At 35.4% G+C, this 22,341-nt stretch overlaps 2 protein-coding genes across 2 annotated transcripts; one reads left to right on the top strand and one right to left on the bottom strand.

Moving 5' to 3' along the window:
- Positions 1-6,841: 6,841 nt before the first annotated feature.
- Positions 6,842-9,672, top strand: LOC131976170 (mast cell protease 4-like). The gene is made up of 5 exons (XM_059339090.1): positions 6,842-6,899; positions 7,330-7,474; positions 7,628-7,760; positions 8,616-8,873; positions 8,977-9,672. Exons 1-5 carry the CDS (start codon positions 6,842-6,844, stop codon positions 9,670-9,672), a joined length of 1,290 nt encoding a protein of 429 aa, XP_059195073.1.
- An 8,219-nt stretch (positions 9,673-17,891) lies between these two features.
- Positions 17,892-22,118, bottom strand: LOC131976662 (duodenase-1-like). Its single transcript, XM_059339793.1, has 5 exons — positions 20,585-22,118; positions 19,758-19,902; positions 19,470-19,602; positions 18,344-18,601; positions 17,892-18,240 (listed from the first exon to the last, which is right to left on the bottom strand). The coding sequence occupies exons 1-5, from the start codon at positions 20,640-20,642 to the stop codon at positions 18,031-18,033; spliced, it is 804 nt and encodes a 267-aa protein (XP_059195776.1). The 5' UTR covers positions 20,643-22,118; the 3' UTR covers positions 17,892-18,030.
- Positions 22,119-22,341: the final 223 nt, after the last annotated feature.

Below are 22,341 nucleotides of genomic sequence, written 5' to 3'. Positions count from 1 at the left end.
ATTTCAACCCTAGAGAATATTGGAGGATATTACATACAGCCAGAATGTGTATAAAAAAAAACATACGGACCCGGGGCAGGGGGTTCATATTTTGAGAAATAAATTTACAAGATTAAAGCAAAATCTATGAGAAAAAAATGCGAAATGAGATTTATTAGATTTAAAGTGGTGAATCTGCGAAAAAAAAAGTTGTTTTTTTTCCACTTTTTTCTTGTAAATCTGCGACTTTTTCGCACAGATTTGCCACTTTAAATCTCTTAAATCTGCAACTTTTTTTCTTGTAGATTTGGCACTTTAATTTGCAACTTTTTTCTCGAAATATTACCTCCCCTAAATCATTGAAGAATAACATGACTGTTTTTTTGCAGATCTTTTTTCCAAATTTTTCATTTTACATTGGAGGTCCAGGTCAATAAAGTGAATATTATTATATTATTATCATACTGATTGATCAGATGTCATGGTGTCTGATCTTTGCTGATTAGCTGGAAGAAATCCATGTGGTTCTACGACCAAACAGAGAGACATGGGGACCCAGTTGTGTCTGTTAAGTGTTTGCTCTTTAACTGAAATGCAAAATAAAATAAAAAGACATCACAAATATTGTTTTTGCTTTCTTCTATCACAAGACACAAATGGAGTTTACATCACTTTTAACAATGCAACATAAAATCTTTCTCCAGGAACATAGGTGTTGGTAGATATTCATTAATTTTATATTCTTTCATCCAGTGTGTTAAAAACTTAAATGGAAAGTTAAAATGTAAATCAATCTTAATGAAAAACAAAGTGAGTTAAACTATTTAATAGCAATAATCACAACCTAAGCATAAACTATGAATGTTTATTTAAATATTTATTTATGAGGCTGGAAACTTTAGTTACTGTGGTGCAACTAGTTTGTCAAACAGTTCAAAGAATTGTTTGTGTGTTGTCACGTAGATTCACCCATGAAAGCCTTGGTGTTGTGTCTGTGTTATAAAATTCATAAAGTTGATCAAATATTGAATATTTACCAAACATGGCCATTAGTGTGTAAAAACAAACATTATCATTTGGTTTCTTTAGATAACATACTTCACTGATATATACATAAAACGGCTTATTAATCATGAAAACAAATGCAAAGATTATTTCCTAGACGAGCTCAACAGTGTTACTAAAATCTTATAATGTAAGATGTACAAGTAGTACTTTTATAACATTTAGTAGAGTTTTACCGGTGAATTGAAAAAGCTACATTCAATCCAACATAACTGATAAAGTCAGTTGCATGTCAGAGTAAAATTATTCTGTCTGCATGTTGCATAACAAAAAAACACACAAACCTGATGTCACATGATAAGAGGAGCACTTTGCAAGATTTAAATCTAAGACCAAACACTAAGCTCAATCCATAACTTTATCACACACACACACACACACACATAAACACACACACACACACACAGACACGCAGTGGATAAGGTGGGTGACCTTTGACCTTTTTTCAGCTTCAGGTTCAATAAATATTTAAATAAACATTCATAGTTTATGCTTAGGTTGTGATTATTGCTGTTAAATGGTTTAACTAACTTTGTTTTTCATTAAGATTAATTTACATTTTAACTTTTCATTGAAGTTTTTAACACACTGGATGAAAGAATATAAAATTAACTCTATGGAGTCTTATAGGGCTATTTTGTGCATTTTTGAATCCTTTTCAGGTCATTTTGTGTCTTTTTTTGGTCATTTTGTGTCTGTTGTGTCTTTTTTTAGTTATTTTGTGTCTTTTTTTATCATTTTGTGTCTTTTTTGTCATTTTGTGTCTTTTTTTTGGGCATTTTGTGTCTTTTTTTGTCAATTTGTGTCTGTTGTGTCTTTTTTTTTAGTTATTTTGTGTCTTTTTTGTCATTTTGTGTCTTTCTTGGTCATTTGTGTCTTTTTTGTGTCTGTGGTTGTGTCTTTTTTAGTTATTTTGTGTCTTTTTTTGGTCATTTTGTGTCTGTTGTTTCTTTTTTTAGTTATTTTGTGTCTTTTTTGTCATTTTGTGTCTTTCTTGGTCATTTGAGTCTTTTTTAGTTATTTTGTGTCTTTTTTTGGTCATTTTGTGTCTTTTTTGTCATTTTGTGTCTTCTGTGGGGGGTTTTTTGGTTATTCTGTCTTCTCATTTTGTGTCTTTTTTGGTCATTTTGTGTCTTTTTTTAGTAATTTTGTGTCTTTTTGTGTCTTTTTTTGTCTGCTTTGCTTTGACTGGATGTGATGAAGAAGCCATGCTTTGGCTCTTTTGGAGACTCCAGAGGGTTAATGAATATCTACCAACACAAGCCAGTTAAAGTAGCTCTACCTCATCCTGCATCAAATTGACCCTGAGACATTTTGTGGCTTTGTTCCTGGAGAAAGAATTTATGTTGCATTGTTAAAAGTGATGTAAACTCCATTTGTGTCTTCTGATAGAAGAAAGCAAAAACAACATACACAACTCCCACAAGTATGCTGAAGCAAAGCTTTGTGTGAGATTATTACATTCAACAATCCTTTTCCTTGGGAGCCTGTTAGCTACATTTATGTAGTTACTTTTATTTTGAATTTTGGTCACATTAACAGCTGTGAGAGCATGGATGAAGCTCTGTAGCTTCTGTGGTTCATTTAGATTGTTGCAGATTTCAAAGACATGATGTCGTGTGTTGTGCCAAGTATTTCTGCACCAAATCAACCACACATCACTGGAAAAAGCTGCTTCTTATCAAATATCTTATCCTCTTTGCACGAATGCCAACTTTAAGATGATAAGATGCTATTGAATTAAAAAAAAAACCCACACACATTAAGTTTCTCATGCATTAGAATGTTTTATTTTTACCTGTTGTGTTTGTATATTTAGGCATACTGTGGTCCCTAAACAGACTTGGAATTGCATACATTGCATTTAAATATGAAAATGAAGACTCTTGTGGATTAAATGATGCTAATCTTATTCATGTGTGAAGTGTTTTAACAATGTTTTAGCTAACGGTCCCTCAACCAGAGCAGGTCTAAAGAGCAGATAATCATGCTGCTGTCTGAAGGCTTTAGTTCTGTGCTTTAGTTCTACTCAACACTAACTGCTACAAGGTGAACCCGGAGCCTTTGGGCCCCCTGAGGGTTGAGGGGCCGCAGGGCAGGTACAGGTTGCAATTCATCTTTGGAGAAAATTATTGTTTTTTTTTTTGTTTTTTTACAAAAACACATTAACTTATTTGAATCTTAGGGTAGAAACAAATGACCAATGTGGTGGTATGGTATGGAATGAGAAAAAGATGCTTTACCCTTTATCAGGTGAAGAACTATATTTGGTAACTTCAGTGGAGATCAAACCGGGTCCCCATGTCTCTCTGTTTGGTCGTAGAACCACATGGATTTATTCCAGCTAATCAGCAAAGATCAGGCTACGTCACAGACAGAGACACCATGACATCTGACCAATCACTATGATAATAATATAACGAGAAAATTTCCTCTGGGGAAATTCTGAAAGGGCCACGGGGGCTACTGCCGGTGTGTGTACACTATGATGAGATTCTTCAGAGATTTCAAACAATTAATACTAGTAATGTTATGATACTATATTATATACAAGGAGCACACCTACCCATACCCTTTAATCTCAAAATGTGTGTGTGTGTGTGTGTGCGCGCGCGCGCGTGTGTATGTGTGTGTGTTTGAAACATGTGTATCTGGAGGAGTGTGTGCGCTTACGCGTATGTGTGTGTGTGTGTGTATATGTAACTGTAATCACTTCAAAGGCAATCAGAGCAATCAACAGAATTAACTGCCACCAACTGCCAAAGTTGTGACAGCAGCCAGAGGTGGACAGACTGGAATTTCTGGCCTCGAACAGAAAGCATTTTTGGCAAAACCATAATACCTATCATTGATCCGACTTCACTTTGAGCATCCTGAGTTCTTCCCGAACGTCTACATATGTTTGTTCTTTTAAGAAAAATGAAAAAATAGCTTTGTTAGAGTGATCTAAAAAACTGTTACATCTCCCTTTTTCAGAAATCTTCCTGGGTTTTTAATATGGGAGCCAATGAGGCTGTTGGTGCGTGTTGGTGGCACATATGTGCGTCCTACGCCCAAACTATAACTCTGACAGCAATTTTTTTTCTCTCCCTCTACACTCTGGCGATGATGTCACACACTGTGACACGATCATTCCGTGCAATACACACCCATTATAATCTCAGAATTTCTCCAAAAATGATCATGGTCATTGAACAGGGATTGATAAAAAACTATATGACCTATCGAAGCGTGGATTAACACACCAATACACAAGACTTGTGTCTACTGTTTAAAGTTTAAATGGAGTCTCTAGGTGAAATTATGCCGGAGAAGTAGACGTTTGAAAATCTCCAATTATTCTTTTTCGCTCATTTTTTTTCGCCCGTCCCATTCACTTCAATGCAAAATTTTGGGCAGTTTTTCAAGACTTACGTTGCGAAACATTTGTATTCCGTAGAGAAAAGTAATAGCACACCGATCCCGATCAAACCACACGTTTTGATATATAATTTGTCCTGCAACTCTTCAAGTTGTAGGACTAGTAGCGGGACGAAATTGCGTCCGGAAGAGGAAAAAGAAAAAATCCACAGTGGATATAACCCACAGCTATTGCTGTATGGGACCAGTGCTCGGTGCGATTGCCCCGTGGCCCTAATGAAGATACAAACCCGGGGGAGGGGAGGTACGTAATATTTTGAGATAAAAGTTGCAAATTTACTAGATTAAAGTGGCAAATCTACAAGAAAAAAAGTCGCAGATTTACGAGAAAAAAGTGAAAAAAAGCAACTTTTTTCTTGCAGATTCACCACTTTAAATCTCATAAATCTGCACATCTTTTTCTCGTAGATTTACCACTTTAATCTGGTAAACTTTTTTCTCAAAAATATTACTCCCCCAGGTCCGTATGTTTGTTTGTTTTTACACATTCTGTCATTATGTAATATCCTCCAATATTCTCTAAGGTTGAAATTTTGATTTTACAAATATTTCAATAAGTGCCCTATTAAGGGTTAAATAAATCATCAAGGAGGTTAAAATAAGAGGATCAAGATTTGATTTATAACTGAACCCAAAATAACCAAATGGCCAGAGTGACTAATGTGACCTCCAACTGAAGTGAAAAGTCACTTAATGTAGCTCACTCATATTCATAAACAACGAGGAACGGAGGTCCAACATCATCTAGAATAAAATAAATGAAGAGACTGAAGTGAATACAAACACAAACGTTAACACATTTAATCCCAATCCCAGACATGAAAATATCCAAATCATGTGTCAGTAGTACTCCTTTGAAATAATCAACCATTAGTTTAAAAGACTTTCATGGAAAAATTGGTTAAAAAAAAGTGTGTTTTATGTTGGGTCACAATAGTGACTGATGGGATAAGATATTGTATCTACCATTTACCCATCAGGCTGTCTCATTCTAACAGAGTTACTAGACTAAATTAATTTCCCCTCAGGGATAAATAAAGTAATTTAGATTTTAAAAAATTTGATTTATAGACTACATTAACATATTTCTCCTATGCAGTTATAAAAAAATATTATATTTCCCTTTCCAGTTATTAACAAATGTAGAATTCTACTGCTGGTAGTCTCCAACATTGCCACTAGAATAACATTCTACATTATCAAATATACAACTATACTAATATGAATACTGAGAGGACAATACATAGAGCAAACAAACAAAAAAAGCAGTTATCGGTCTAACTCAACATTGTTACTTTATTGTAAGACATAACATTTTTACTTTTGGACATTTCCCATGTGATGGGAGGAGGAGAACATCCATTGGCTCAGGGCAGCTTTGTTTGACATATTCTGCAGGAATAGAGCCTTATAACTGAGAAATATTTGGGATTAAATGGGTTAATGAGTGATATAAAAAGTAAGAAGGAGAAATGAATGACAGACTGTGTTACATTCATTAACCCATAAGAACCCATACCAGTTATCCTTAAAGGAAAATTATGGGGTTACACAAAGACCTAGTGGACCACATAGAACACATTTATGATGTTTTTAAATAATAAAATACTACCTCGAAATGTCAAAGATCTGTGATGTGACATAAACGTTACATTGGGTGTTTATGGTATTTGTTTATATTTCTTATTTTAAAATTTTAAAAAAACTAGACACATTTTCTGCTCACAAAAACACAAATTTGCCTTTTTCTTTACATCAACACCTAATTATTTTTAACAAGTAACAACAAGTAACAAAATAATAATAAATCAATAATAAATAAAAACATCTCCATAACATATATCAAAATTATGACTTTAATTTGCTCAGAATATATGGTCAGAACAGGTTAACCGCAATACAGGACACACTATTAACAGAGTAGAATTGTTAAATGGGTTTAAACTTAGCCTCGTTACAAAAATAATCTTTTAGAATTAGCTACTTTTTCACATTTCTGTTTCCAGTCACACATATTTTGGAGAAGTCACTTCTTGTCAAAGTCACATGACCACCACACCAGAGTGTTGAGAATACGTCACTTAGGGATTTAAAGAGTTAATGTGAAGCATAAAGCTGAATATGGGAGATTCTAGAAGATTTAAAGTGTTTGTTACACGGGTGTCACCATAGGTTCTTATGGGTTAAATACTGATCAAATAATTCATAGGCTGCTGAAACAACAGATAAAAAGATAACACAAACTTCAAAAGGATGTGGTCAAGACAAAAAAGAAAAGAAAAAAAGATGATAGTTGCAGCTGCCCACGCAGCAAACTGCTTTATAAAAGAGTCTAGCTGAGTCCCCCAAGAAGACGAGTCGGTTGTCTTCTGGCATCATGGACGCTCTGCACAGATCTCTGCTGCTTCACCTGCCGACATGTCTCGGACAACACGGTTAGAAACTGATTATTATCCTCAAAACGCTTAATTGCACTTAATAATAATAATAATAATATCATTGTTAGTATTATTGTTACTCATGCATGCTCTTTTTTATTATAGTATATATTTATTTTTTATTTTATTTTATTTTTATTTTTTTAATGTTTTTTTTATTTTAAAAAAATTATCTTCTGTTTTTATTTTAGTAGTACCGCTTTCTCTGCCTAATAATGATACATAATATTTATTATCATATATTAATACTTAACTGCAAGATCTATAACAGAAACACACACACACACGCACACACACAGGGGTACCATTATTGTCCTTGTTTAATATTCATGTCACTGTATTGTATTATTGCACAATAAAAAAATAAAAATAAAAACACTTAATTGGACACTACCCATATTTTAATTATTCTTTTCTATCTTTGCAGCATATGCAGTCATAAATGGAGAAAAGGCTGCGGAGAGGTCGATGCCGTATATGGTCTCAGTGCAGAACAGACATAATCATCATGTTTGTGGAGGATTCCTGATCCGTCAAGACTTTGTTGTTACTGCTGCGAACTGTGGCGACACGTGAGTTACTTTTCCTCTTGACAATGTTTAATTCATGTAATTAAAATATGTCAATGTAAAAAATATATTAAGATTTAACATAATTGTTTTTTCATTATTGCTGTCAAAACTGTGGAAAATGTACTGACAAAGTCTCATTGATCTCTCATTCAGGCAGATTACACATGTTGTTGTCGGCACCAACGATCTCAAGAAGGCTAATAGAAAAAAAATATCCATTAAAGACAAACACAAGCGCCCATATTACACGACTGTGGGAAATGGTTTTAACATCATGCTCCTCAAAGTAAGTACTAATTCTCATCATTATTGGAGGTCATATTATTTATTTTTCTCATATTTCATATTTTACCAGCTCCATATTCCAGTGATTAATACATTAAATAAAATGTCATATATAAAAGTTAAAATTAGACATTGTAATTCTTGATTTATTATTTTGTGTGTTTTATTTGTCTTATTCCATTGATTAACCCTTTGGAGTTTGGGGCTATTTTGTTGTTTTTTGACTCTTTTTCATTCTGCCTGTATATAAACCACTTAAAAAGTGTTCACCACGCCATGTTGGTGTTGTTTTCAGCACAACCTCACTTATATGACCTGATTATTATTTTTTTCAATTTGACTAACTGGACCAACATTTTCAACACAAAAAAAACATACAAAAACACACACACACAAAATTACAAAAACACATAAAAAATAAAAAAAAACACACATAAAAATACACTTTAAACACACAAAGACGCACCGAAAACACACGCTTTTTTTTTCTTCAAAAAACACACAGAAAAAACACAGAAAAAAACACATACAAAAATTGAAAAAAATCACACAAAAAACATTAAAGACAAAATATTGCATTAAAAATGCTGAATGCAAACTGCGAAATTTGAGAAACCTGCAAAAACGTACACTTGCTCGAGGTGTTTTTTTTTTACTTACTAAATTGGACGTGGAAACTTCTAAAAAATCTGACAGCAGGGCTCGATGCTGCTTCATTTTTATGTTGGAACATCATGAAGAAGTCTTGCTCTGATGCTTTCGTGGACTCCAGAGGGTTAATAAATTAAATAAAAATGTCATATAAAAGTTAAAATTAGACATTGTAATTCTTGATTTGTTATTTTGTGTGTTTTAGTTGTCAAAGAAGGCTAAACTGGACAACAGCATAAGAACAATTCCACTTCCAAGCCCTACAGAAAACATAAAAGATAACACACCGTGCCGTGTAGCTGGGTGGGGTAGCACACGTACTGGTGGTGCAGTTGTTGATGAGCTGAGAGTGGTGGACGTTTCTACCATTAAAGAACGAGCCTGTGAGAACGTGTGGGGCAGTAATCTTCCTCCCCATGTCATCTGTGCAGGTGGATTTGGAACAAACAAAGGATTCTGTCAGGTATGTTTTCTGTCAGTTTACAGAAACAATCCAACTGGTGTCTAAATGCTTCACACATCTTAAATCAATGATGAATAAACAAACAGCTTCTTCCTCTTCACAGGGTGATGCTGGTGGTCCTCTGGTCTGCAACGGGAAGGCTGTTGGTGTCGCGTCTCACAACCAAAGGGGAAACTGTAACTACCCAGATGTACCAAATGTTTATACTGACATATCTAAATACATTACCTGGATCAACAGCATCATCAATTCTCCTGAGCCCAAACCTCCTGAGCCCAAACCTACTGAGCCCAAACCTCCTGAGCCCAAACCTCCTGAGCCCAAACCTACTGAGCCCAAGCCTCCTGAGCCCAAACCTCCTGAGCCCAAACCTACTGAGCCCAAGCCTCCTGAGCCCAAACCTACTGAGCCCAAACCTACTGAGCCCAAGCCTCCTGAGCCCAAACCTCCTGAGCCCAAACCTACTGAGCCCAAGCCTCCTGAGCCCAAACCTACTGAGCCCAAGCCTCCTGAGCCCAAACCTCCTGAGCCCAAACCTCCTGAGCCCAAACCTACTGAGCCCAAACCTACTGAGCCCAAGCCTCCTGAGCCCAAACCTCCTGAGCCCAAACCTACTGAGCCCAAGCCTCCTGAGCCCAAGCCTCCTGAGCCCAAGCCTCCTGAGCCCAAGCCTCCTGAGCCCAAGCCTCCTGAGCCCAAACCTCCTGAGCCCAAACCTCCTGAGCACGAACCTCCTGAGCACGAACCTCCTGAGCACGAATCCTGCACAATGTTTTGCTACAGCATACAGCGATTGTAATTTGGGATTTTTGTTAATTACTCTTTTAACCCTTAATAGGGCACACGTTGAAATACTTGCAAATTCCAAATTTCAACCAGAGAGAATTGCAACTTTTTTCTTGAAATATGACTTCCCCCAAATCATTGAAGAATAACATGACTGTTTTTTTTGCAGATCTTTTTTCCAAATTTTTCATTTTTACATTGGAGGTCCAGGTCAATAAAGTGAATATTATTATATTATTATCATACTGATTGATCAGATGTCATGGTGTCTGATCTTTGCTGATTAGCTGGAATAAATCCATGTGGTTCTACGACCAAACAGAGAGACATGGAGACCCATTTTGATCTCCACTGAAGTTACCAAATACGGTTCTTCGCCCCCGATAAAGGGTTAATGTGACCAAAATTCAAAATAAAAGTAACTACATAAATGTAGCTAACAGCTAAATAGACATCTCAAAGCTTCTGCTCTGGATCAACAAGGCTCCCGAGGAAAAGGATTGTTGAATGTAATAATCTCACACAAAGCTTTGCTTCAGCATACTTGTGGGAGTTGTGTCTGTTAAGTGTTTGCTCTTTAACTGAAATGCAGAATAAAATAAAAAAGATATCACAAATATTGTCTTTGCTTTCTTCTATCAGAAGACACAAATGGAGTTTACATCACTTTTAACAATGCAACATAAAATCTTTCTCCAGGAACATAGGTGTTGGTAGATATTCATTAATTTATATTCTTTCATCAAGTGTGTTAAAAACTTAAATGGAAAGTTAAAATGTAAATCAATCTTAATGAAAAACAAAGTTAGTTAAACCATTTAATAGCAATAATCACAACCTAAGCATAAACTATGAATGTTTATTTAAATATTTATTTATGAGGCTGGAAACTTTAGTTACTGTGGTGCAACTAGTTTGTCAAACAGTTCAAAGAATTGTTTGTGTGTTGTCACGTAGATTCACCCATGAAAGCCTTGGTGTTGTGTCTGTGTTATAAAATTCATAAAGTTGATCAAATATTGAATATTTACCAAACATGGCCATTAGTGTGTAAAAACAAACATTATCATTTGGTTTCTTTAGATAACATACTTCACTGATATATATATATAAAACGGCTTATTAACCATGAAAACAAATGCAAAGATTATTTCCTAGACGAGCTCAACAGTGTTACTAAAATCTTATAATGTAAGATGTACAAGTAGTACTTTTATAACATTTAGTAGAGTTTTACCGGTGAATTGAAAAAGCTACATTCAATCCAACATAACTGATAAAGTCAGTTGCATGTCAGAGTAAAATTATTCTGTCTGCATGTTGCATAACAAAAAACCACACAAACCTGATGTCACATGATAAGAGGAGCACTTTGCAAGATTTAAATCTAAGACCAAACACTAAGGTCAATCCATAACTTTATCACACACACACACACACACACATAAACACACACACACACACACCATAGATGGATTACCGCATGGGCAAAGTGGGCGTGTGCCCAGGGCCCTAGAGCCAATAGGGGCCCTTGGCCTTCAGATTTTTATTTTTTTTTTGGTACAATTTTAAAATATTTTGGAATGAATGTGGCTTTGAAAATGTAGTATGATAATAAAATCAATTAAATGCTTTAGAAATTATAAGATTAAATCAGTAATGTGTGATGACACAATACGCTGGTCACTGGGGTCAAAGTTGAAAAAAGTGCGTTTTTAAAATGGAGACGTGGGCGCTCAGTGGATCAGCTAAACGAAAACAGTGGAAAGAAAAAGCTGAAACGGCTGAAACCACCAAACTGGTCAGAGAGTTGGACTGTGATTACTTTATCAAGGACTTTTCCTCGAAGAAGGCCAGGAAAGAGCCGGAGGTTTAGGTGAGTAGTTTCTAGGACTGTAGTCGGACGGTCGGTCTGAACACATTAGCACGATTTAGTGCATTTGTTTATTACCATGGCAACATGACTCCTCCATGGCATGTGCTGTATTTGTGTGTGTAAGTGCGTCTGTGTGCGCCGGCCAGTGCGAGGGAGAGTATTAATGGGACTCTGGATGCGCTGGTTGATAGTTTCGTTTTTAAAAATAGGTGGTTACCTATATTTTAATTAATACAGCAAGGGCTGGCTATTTGAGCTTTCTGTCTCTGCCATAATATATGTATCGTCCTGTACATGGCAGGTGCCAAACAAAACAGACCTAAACTGACAGTAATGTTGTGTGGTTGTGTGTGCCGGTGTTGTTACGTGCGTAAATGGAAAGAGCGCCGTTGCACGCGTACATAATGCGTGTGTAGACAGGCTCGTGGTCATGATAATCCGTCTATGTGTATATCGTCCTGTACGTGGCAGGTGCCAAACAAAACAGACCTAAAATGACAGTTATTTTGTGTGGTTGTGTGTTGCCCGGTGTTGTTATGTGCGTAATGGGAAGAGCGACTTTGCGCGCACACTGTTTGCGTGTGTAGGCAGGGGCCCGTGGCGAGTTTGTGTCCAGGGCCCGTGGTCATGATAATCCGTCTATGACACACACATAAACACACACACACACACACACACACACACACACACACATAAACACACACACACACACACACAAATGCACGGTTAAGCGCGCACACTCCTCCAGATACACATGTTTCACACACACACACACACACACATACACACACACATTTTGAGGTTAAAGGTCATAGGTTGCTGTATAAATAAATACTTGAAAAGGAATGCTTGTTGTAGGTGTGCTCCTTGTATATTATATAGTATCATAACATTACTAGTATTAATTGTTTGAAATCTCTGAAGAATCTCATCACAGTGTACACACACCGGCAGTAGCCCCCGTGGCCCTTTCAGAATTTACCCAGAGGATTTTTTTCTAGTTTAGTTTTTTTGTACTCTTTTGTACTCTTTCTGCAGGGCCTTGACACCTGTAATTAGAACAGAAAATGTGCCAAAGAGTAGCTTATTATTTGTCGTCTACCTATTTCCTTCATTCCTTTGTGGTGCTTTTTTTGTTTGTTCGTTTTTTACAAAATTAGACCTAGTCATATACAGTCATGGGAAAAAATCATAAGACCACCTTTGTTTTCTTTAATTTCTTGTTCATTTTAATGCCTGGTACAATGAAAGGTACATTTGTTTGGACAAATATAATGATAACAACAAAAATAACTAATACACTGCAAAAACCAAGTGACAAAAAATAAGAAATTAATAACTAGAATTAAGCAAATACATGCTCAAAACAAGTCAAATTATCTGCCAGTGCAATAAGTGAATTTCTCTTTGTAAGAATTCTTTAAATAAGTAAAAAAAAATGTCTAGGCACTGGAAAAACCAATGATGTCTTGAAATAAATCCAAATATACTTATTTTGAGCAATTGTGGCTTGAAAAGCCTGACTGTAGTAACATTAAAATAAGCCAGCAATACTTGAAACTAGCACGTTTTGGTAGAAATGCTTTTGAAATATCATTTAAACTTCATGCAACTAAAACTCTCAATTGGAGCCAATATTTTAGGTAAAAACTCACCATATTCAACAGTTGAATAGCTTGAAAAGCATTAAAAAGCTCACAATGTCAATCCTGAAAAGAAGTCTTTAAACAATAAGATAATTAAATGAGCACATAATAATAATAATAATAACTAGAAAATTTCCTCTGGGGAAATTCTGAAAGGGCCACGGGGGCTACTGCCGGTGTGTGTACACTATGATGAGATTCTTCAGAGACTTCAAACTATGCCCTTTAACCTCAAAATGTGTGTGTGTGTGTGTGTGTGTGTGTGTGTGTGTGTGTGTGTGTGTGTGTGTGTGTGTGAAATGTGTATCTGGAGGAGTGTGCGCGCTTACACGCGCATTTGTGTGTGTAGCGAAAATTGCATAAAGCGACGTGCGTGTGTGTGTAATTAAAATCACATAAAGTTACCTGTGTGTTTGAAGCATGTGTATGCATGTGTGGAGAGTGTGCGCGCTTACGCGCATGTGTGTGTGCGTGTATCTGTAACTGTAATCACATCAAAGATCAAAGGCAATCAGATCAAAGCAATCAACAGAATTAACTGACACCAACTGCCGAATGTTCCGGAAGAGTGACAGCAGCCAGAGGTGGACAGCCTGGAATTTCTGGCCCTGAACAGAAAGCATTTTTGGCAAAACCATAATACCTATCATTGATCCGACTTCACTTTGAGCGTCCTGAGTTCTTCCTGAACATCTACATACGTATTTTTTTTAAGAAAAATGAAAAAATAGCTTTGTTAGAGCAATCTAAAAAAAACTGTTACATCTCCCTTTTTCAGAAATCTTCCTGCGTTTTTAATATGGGAGCCAATGAGGCTGTTGGTGGCACATCTGTGCGTCCTACCTTTTGACAGTTTATTCTCTCCCTCTACACTCTGGCGATGATGTCACACACTGTGACACGAACATTCCGTGCAATACACACCCATTATAATCTCAGAATTTCTCCAAAAATGATCATGGTCATTGAACAGGGATTGATAAAAAACTATATGACCTATCGAAACGTGGATTAACACACTGATACACAAGACTTGTGTCTACTGTTTAAAGTTTAAATGGAGTCTCTAGGTGAAATTATGCCGGAGAAGTAGACGTTTAAAAATCTCCAATTATTGTTCTTTTTCGCTCATTTTTTGTCGGCCGTCCCATTTATTTCAATGCAAAATTTTGGGCAGTTTTTGGACTTATGTCGCGAAAAATTCGTATTCTGTAGAGAAAAGTAATAGCACACTGATCCCGATCAAACCGCACGTTTTGATATATAATTTGTCCTGCAACTCTTCAAGTTGTAGGACTAGTAGCGGGATGAAATTGCGTCCGGAAGAGGAAGAAGAAAAAATCCACAGTATAACAGTAGTGCAGCACTTTATATATATATATATAAAGTCGCCTTTAATTCAAACTGGGCTTTTTTATTTAATGATTTCACCCCCACTGGTCAGCTTCTGCCAAGACAGTCTGGTCTCCGTGTTTATTTCTTGGGGCTTTATTTTATGTATACATTACATTGTATTGATGCGTTCAATTAAAAAGATTAAATAAAAAAATGTATATCTTTCCAGTTCAACTACATAAGGTGAAAAAACGCAAGAAAATATCAAGATAAAAACTAAACAAAAAAGACGGTCTGGATGCAGACCTGCACTGTGAGGTGCGGAAGTTGGTTTGAAGCCTTTCAAAATAAAAGCAAGTCTACCTGAAGCACGTATTTTTCGTTCCCAGTGTTTGTCTCTTGTGCCTTTATTTTATGTATATATTTTATGTGTAAATATGTTTATGTCTATTTTTTTTAAAAGTCCAAAACCAGATTCTTTCAAATTAATATAACTTTACAGGGCAATGTATAGTGTGCATCGTAACGTTCTAGTGCAGGGGTCTCAAACTTGCGGCCCGCGGGCCAACTGTGGCCCTCGTGATGATATTTTGTGGCCCCCACCTTGATATGAAATTTAATGGGAGTTTAATATGAATGGCTCTTTACTGTGTTGTGTGTGGAAGGTCCCTTTAATTACTTTTTTTGGTAGTTTTGTGTCTTTTTTAGTTATTTTGTGTCTTTTTGGTGTCTTTCTTTTTTGGTTATTATGTCTTCGGATTTTGTGTCTTTTTTGGTCATTTTGTGTCTTTTTGTGTCTTTTTGTTGTCTGCTTTGTATTTACGTCTGGATGTGATGAAGAAGCCATGCTTTGGCGCTTTTGGAGACTCCAGAGGGTTAATGAAGGTTAATATCTACCAAAACAAGCCAGGTAAAGTAGCTCTACCTCATCCTGCATCAAATTGACCCTGAGACATTTTGTGGCTATGTTCCTGGAGAAAGATTTTATGTTGCATTGTTAAAAGTGATGTGTTATAAAAATGTGTATTCATCTGGGGTTTTTCCAACGTTTTAATCATATTAAGCAAATGTGTCCCTGTCTGCTGCATGTAGAGATACTGGCTTTGGGTTACATCAGACCAGTGTTTCTGCTAAAGGCTGGCAGGCTAGATCAGGTTAACTATATGTTAAGTAAAGGGAAGTACACATGACAGGGGGAGTCAGACACGGGTCAGACGTATTTCTGCTGACCATACCTTTGACTTTGGGGAACTGAGAATAACAGCATCTGTGTCAGACAGGTCAGCTAGACCAGTAGTTCTCACCCTTTTTGAGTCGCGACCCCCAATTTAACATGCATGTTGTCCGCGACCCCCGCTCACTGAACACAATCTCACACGCACAGTTCAGATCACCCAAAAAAGAAACAAAATGACCAAAAAAAGGAAACAAAATGACCAAAAAAGACACAAAATGACCAAGAAGACACTAAATGGCCAAAAAAGACTCAAAATGACCAAAAAAAGACACAAAATGACACAAAAAAGAAAAAAAATTACCTTAAAAAGACACAAAATTACAAAAAAAAATACACAAAATTACCAAAAAAAGGAAACAAAATTACCAAAAAAGACACAAATTGACCAGAAAATGATCAAAACAAGACACAAAATGACAAAAAAAAAAAAAAAGACCAAATAGACTAAAACACATTAACACATGAACACTTTAACACAGTGGAGACAGAGCTGACTTCCATAATGATTTGGCGACCCCCAGAAATCATCTAGCGACCCCAATTGGGGTCCCGACCCCAAGGTTGAGAACAGCTGAGCTAGACGTTGGAAACCTCCCACTATAGGAGCCATATAAGCCAATAGTTTTGACTATCATGTGAGCCTTTTTCTCTGTAACCTTACTCGCTGTGTTGCATGATTTAAACGCTCCTCTTGTACAAGACTTTAATTAAATTCAACTTAAACTTTGATACTTTGAATCCAACTGTCTTTATTGAAGGGACACTCTGAAAAATTCTTATAACATGATGTAAACACAACATTTGTGTCTTCTGATAGAAGAAAGCAGAAACAATATTTGTGATATCTTTTTATTTTATTTTGCCTTTCAGTTAAAGAGCAAACACTTAACATACACAACTCCCACAAGATGCTGAAGCAAAGCTTTGTGTGAGATTATTACATTCAACAATCCTTTTCCTTGGGAGCCTGTTAGCTACATTTAGGTAGTTACTTTTATTTTGAATTTTGGTCACATTAACAGCTGTGAGAGCATGGATGAAGCTCTGTAGCTTCTGTGGTTCATTTAGATTGTTGCAGATTTCAAAGACATGATGTCGCGTGTTGTGCCAAGTATTTCTGCACCAAATCAACCACACATCACTGCAAAAAGCTGCTTCTTATCAAATATCTCACCCTCTTTGCACACATGCCAACTTTAAGGTGATAAGATGCTATTGAATAAAAAAAAAACCCACACACATTAAGTTTCTCATGCATTAAAATGTTTTATTTTGACCTGTTGTATTTGTATATTTAGGCATACTGCGGTCCCTAAACAGACTTGGAATTGCATACATTGCATTTAAATACATATGAAAATTAATTAAGACTCTTGTGGATTCAATGATGCTAATCTTCAGTGGCGGTTCTACACAGGGGCCAAATTAATAACGAAATGATCAATTTATAACCATGAATGACGGAACAATTCTTACCTATTTTTTGTTCAAACAATATCTCATTGTACACAAAAGGAACCCAGAATTTGAACATTGTAATTGTGCAATAAAAGCTTGTGTATATAAAAAAAGATAATTGTATCTTCCAAATATACTTAAATGAGATTTTTTTAAATGAGCTAAAATAAAGGTTTTGAATGCTTGACTATAATCTTTGTCGTTTTTTAACCCTCTGGGCTCTGAGCCTATTTGCCCTTTATGTACCACATAATATTTACTATACTCATGTTTGGTATTTGGTATTTTCTCAGCACAACTTCAACATGATCTGACTATTTTTTTTTCACTTTAACCCACTTTATTGACATATTGAGCCCAAAAATACACAAAAATCATGAAATCTGACGTAAAAGTATACTATTTATGACAATAAAAACAAATATGCTCAATGAACTGTTTCAGACCTGAAAAAATGTAAAACATAGGTTACAAATATGAAAATATAATGGTAAAATTCAAACATAATAAAACTATACACAAAAAATGATGATGTTAGATGATTAGACCCCTTTTTTTCCATTTTTACTAAATGCCACGCCTGCCTCGTCCCATCCTACTTTTACACTTGAATAAAAATGTTTGTACTATCAAAAAATTACAATTATAATAAAAATATTACCCCCCTCCGCCGGGTCCGTATGTTGTTTTTTTTACACATTCTGGCTGTATGTAATATCCTCCAATATTCTCTAGGGTTGAAATTTGGAATTTGCAAGTATTTCAATGAGTGCCCTATTAAGGGTTAAAAGAGTAATTAACAAAAACCCCAAATTACAATCACTGTATGTTGTAGAAAAACTTTTTGCAGGGTTTTTGCTCACAAGGTTTGTGCTCACAACATCCAGTGATTTTTTTGATCCAAGTAATGTATTTAGATATGTCAGTATAGACATTTGGTGCATCTGGGTAGTCACAGTTTTTGTTCTTGTTGAAAGACGCGACACCAACAGCCTTCCCGTTGCAGACCAGAGGACCACCAGCATCACCCTGTGAAGAGGAAGAAGCTGTTTGTTTATTCATCATTGATTTAAGATGTGTGAAGCATTTAGACACCAGTTGGATTTTTTCTGTAAACTGACAGAAAACATACCTGACAGAATCCTTTTTTTGTTTCATTTCCACCTGCACAGATGACATGGTAAGGAAGATGACCGCCCCACTCCTTCTCACAGACTCGTTCTTTAATGATAGACACGTCCACCACTCTCAGCTCATCAACAACTGCACCACCAGTACGTGTGCTACCCCACCCAGCTACACGGCACGGTGTCTTATCTTTTATGTTTTCTGTAGGGCTTGGAAGCTGAATTGTTGTTATGCTGTTGTCCAGTGTAGCCTTCCTTGACAACTAAAACACACAAAATAACAAATCAAGAATTACAATGTCTAATTTTAACTTTTATATATGACATTTTTATTTAAGTTATTAACCCTCTGGAGTCCACGAAAGCATCAGAGCAAGACTTCTTCATGATGTTCCAACATAAAAATGAAGCAGCATCGAGCCCTGCTGTCAGATTTTTTAGAAGTTTCCACGTCCAATTTAGTGCATCAAGCATTTTTCATCAAAAGTTTAAAAAAAAAAACACCTCGACCAAGTGTAAGTTTTTGCAGGTTTCTCAAATTTCGCAGTTTGCATTCAGCATTTTTAATGCAATATTTTATCTTTAATGTTTTTTGTGTGATTTTTTTCAATTTTTGTATGTTTTTTTTTCTGTGGTTTTTCTGTGTGTTTTTTGAAGAAAAAAAAAGTGTGTGTTTTCGGTGTGTCTTTGTGTGTTTAAAGTGTATTTTTATGTGTGTTTTTTTATTTTTTATGTGTGTTTTTGTAATTTTGTGTGTATGTTTTTTTGTGTTGAAAATGTTGGTCCAGTAAGTCAAAATGAAAAAAATAATTATCAGGTCATATAAGTGAGGTTGTGCTGAAAACAACACCAACATGGCGTGGTGAACACTTTTTAAGTGGTTTATATACAGGCAGAATGAAAAAGAGTCAAAAAACAACAAAATAGCCCCAAACTCCAAAGGGTTAATCACTGGAATATGACAAATAAAACACACAAAATAATAAATCAAGAATTACAATGTCTAATTTTAACTTTTATATATGACATTTTATTTAATTTATTAATCACTGGAATACGGAGCTGGTAAAATATGAAACATGAAAAAAATAAATAATGTGACCTCCAATAATGATGAGAATTAGTACTTACTTTGAGGAGCATGATGTCATAACCTTCTTCCACATCCGTGTAAGATCGGTCCTTGCATTTCTCTTTAATAGATATTTTTTTTCCATCAGCCTTCTTGAGATCGTTGGTGCCGACAACAACATGTGTAATATCCCTGAATGAGAGATCATTGAGACTTTGTCAGTATATTATACTGTATACAGCATTATATTACATCTATTATCTTATTATATAAAATCTTAATATATTTTTACATTGACATATTATAATTACATGAATTAAACATTGTCAAGAGGAAAAGTAACTCACGGCCTGTCACACTGTGCAGCAGTAACAACAAAGTCTTGACGGATCAGGAATCCTCCACAAACATGTTGATTATGTCTGGTCTGCACTGAGACCATAAACGGCAACGACCCCTCCGCAGCCTTTTCTCCATTTATGACCGCATATGCTGCAAAGATAAGTAGTGATTAAAATATGGGTGAATAAAATATGGTAAAGAAGTGTTTTTATTTTTAATTTTTTTAATTTTTAAAATAATACAATACAGTGACATGAATATTAAACAAGAACAATAATGGTACCCCTGTCTGTGTGTGTGTGTGTGTGTGTGTGCGTGTGTGTGTTTCAGTTATAGATCTTGCAGTTTAGTATTAATATATCATAATAAATATTATGTATCATTATTAGGCAGAGAAAGCGGTACTACTAAAATGTAAAGAGAATATACATTTTTTTTTTAAATACTTTTTTTTTTTAATTAAAAAAAAATTTAAAAATTAATTAAAAAATATAAATATATATAATGAAGAAGAGCATGCATGAGTAACAATAAAACAGAATATACTTTTTTTTTAAATTAAAAAAAAAAAATTTATAAAAAAATTATATATATATATATATATATATAAAATAAAAAAGAGCATGCATGAGTAACAATAATACAGAATATAATTTTTTTTAAATAAAAAAAATAAAATAAAAAATAAATTAATAAAAAAAAGTATATATATATATATATATATATATATATATCATAAAAAAGAGCATGCATGAGTAACAATAATACTAACAATGATATTATTATTATTAAGTGCAATTAAGCGTTTTGAGGATAATAATCAGTTTCTAACCGTGTTGTCCGAGACATGTCAGCAGGTGAAGCAGCAGAGATCTGTGCAGAGCGTCCATGATGCCAGAAGACAACCGACTCGTCTTCTTGGGGGACTCAGCTAGACTCTTTTATAAAGCAGTTTGCTGCGTGGGCAGCTGCAACTATCATCTTTTTTTTCTTTTCTTTTTTGTCTGACCGCAGTTCCTTTTGCAGTTTGTGTTATCTTTTTATCTGTTGTTTCAGCAGCCTAAGTATTATTTGATATCATTACATATTGTTGCAGCAGTATTGCTTGCCTGTCTGAGCGGTTCAGACAGTGTTTTTGGGAATCTTTGTAAGTTCTGTTAGTTTGTAAATCCATTAGATAAAGAGAACCAAGAGTTGGACACCCTTTGTTTAAATTTTAGTTTGTTTTGTCTGTTGTTTTCTGAAAGCTTATGGGTGCTGACCTCTTTTTGTCCTTTAGAGGTTTTTATTTTTAAGCCAAGAGCTTGGTAATTAAATTATTCAACTTTGTATAGTGTATTGCTTAATTATCAGCCCCCATATAGCCTCATTTTGTTATATTTTGTTGTATAAGAGCATTCTCTTACTGGTTAAAAATAAACACCTGATTTTAACCAGAACTGCCCAGTGTTCGTTCCACCTCATTTCTATTCCCTTTTACATGTTACAGCTCTCAAAATGGAGCCGGGTCGTAACATAAATATTATTATGCAATGAATATAACACAGTCTGTCATTCATCTCTCCTTCTTACTTTTTATATCATTCATTAATGTTTGTGTTTGTATTCACTTCAGTGTCTTCATTTAGTTTATTCTAGATGATGTTGGACCTCCGTTCCTCGTTGTTTATGAATATGAGTGAGCTACATTAAGTGACTTTTCACTTCAGTGTGGAGGTCAAATTAGTCACTCTGGCCATTTGGTTATTTTTGGTTCAGTTATAAATCAAATCTTGATCCTCTTATTTTAACCTCCTTGATGATTTATTCAACCCTTAATAGGGCACTCATCGAAATCCTTGCAAATTTCAACCCTAGAATATTGGAGGATATTACATACTGCCAGAATGTGTTAAAAAAAACATACGGACCCGGGGGAGGGGGGTAATATTTTGTAGGAAACGTAGGAAAATTAGTCTTCTCACTCACAATCCTCTGGTAAAGCTGTCAGAGTTATAGTTTGGGCGTAGGACACACAGATGCGCCACCAACATGCACCAACAGCCTCATTGGCTCCCATATTAAAAACGCAGCAAGATTTCGGAAAAAGGGAAATTTAACAGTTTTTTTTGATCGCTCTAACAAAGCTATTTTTTCATTTTTCTTAAAAAAAACATATGTAGACATTCAGGAAGAACTCAGGACGCTCAAAGTGAAGTCGGATCAATGATAGGTATTATGGTTTTGCCAAAAATGCTTTCTGTTCGAGGCCAGAAATTCCAGTCTGTCCACCTCTGGCTGCTGTCACTCTTTCGGAACATTAACAGGTGGCAGTTAATTCTGTTGATTGCTTTGATCTTTGATGTGATTACAGTTACAGATACACACACACATGCACTAAAGTGTGCACACTCCTCACACATGCATACACATGCTTCATACACGCACACACAGGTAACTTTATGTGATTTTAATTACACACACACACACACACACAGGTAACTTTATGCGATTTTCGCTACACACACACACACACACACACACACACACACAAATGCGCGCGTAAGCGTGCACACTCCTCCAGATACATGTTTCTCACACACACACACA

Source organism: Centropristis striata, chromosome 8 (assembly GCF_030273125.1).
Source record: "Centropristis striata isolate RG_2023a ecotype Rhode Island chromosome 8, C.striata_1.0, whole genome shotgun sequence".
Lineage (NCBI taxonomy): Eukaryota > Metazoa > Chordata > Actinopteri > Perciformes > Serranidae > Centropristis > Centropristis striata.
Note: the sequence above shows the minus strand (reverse complement) of the source record. Positions and strands in the feature narration are given on the sequence as shown.

Coding starts and splice junctions, on each gene's coding strand:
- LOC131976170 (XM_059339090.1), top strand. CDS start 6,842: ATGGACGCTCTGCACAGATCTCTGCTGCTTCACCTGCCGACATGTCTC. Junction 6,900..7,329: donor GACATGTCTCGGACAACACG/GTTAGAAACTGA, acceptor CTATCTTTGCAG/CATATGCAGTCATAAATGGA. Junction 8,874..8,976: donor CAAACAAAGGATTCTGTCAG/GTATGTTTTCTG, acceptor TCCTCTTCACAG/GGTGATGCTGGTGGTCCTCT.
- LOC131976662 (XM_059339793.1), bottom strand. CDS start 20,642: ATGGACGCTCTGCACAGATCTCTGCTGCTTCACCTGCTGACATGTCTC. Junction 19,903..20,584: donor GACATGTCTCGGACAACACG/GTTAGAAACTGA, acceptor TTATCTTTGCAG/CATATGCGGTCATAAATGGA. Junction 18,602..19,469: donor ATGACATCATGCTCCTCAAA/GTAAGTACTAAT, acceptor TGTGTGTTTTAG/TTGTCAAGGAAGGCTACACT.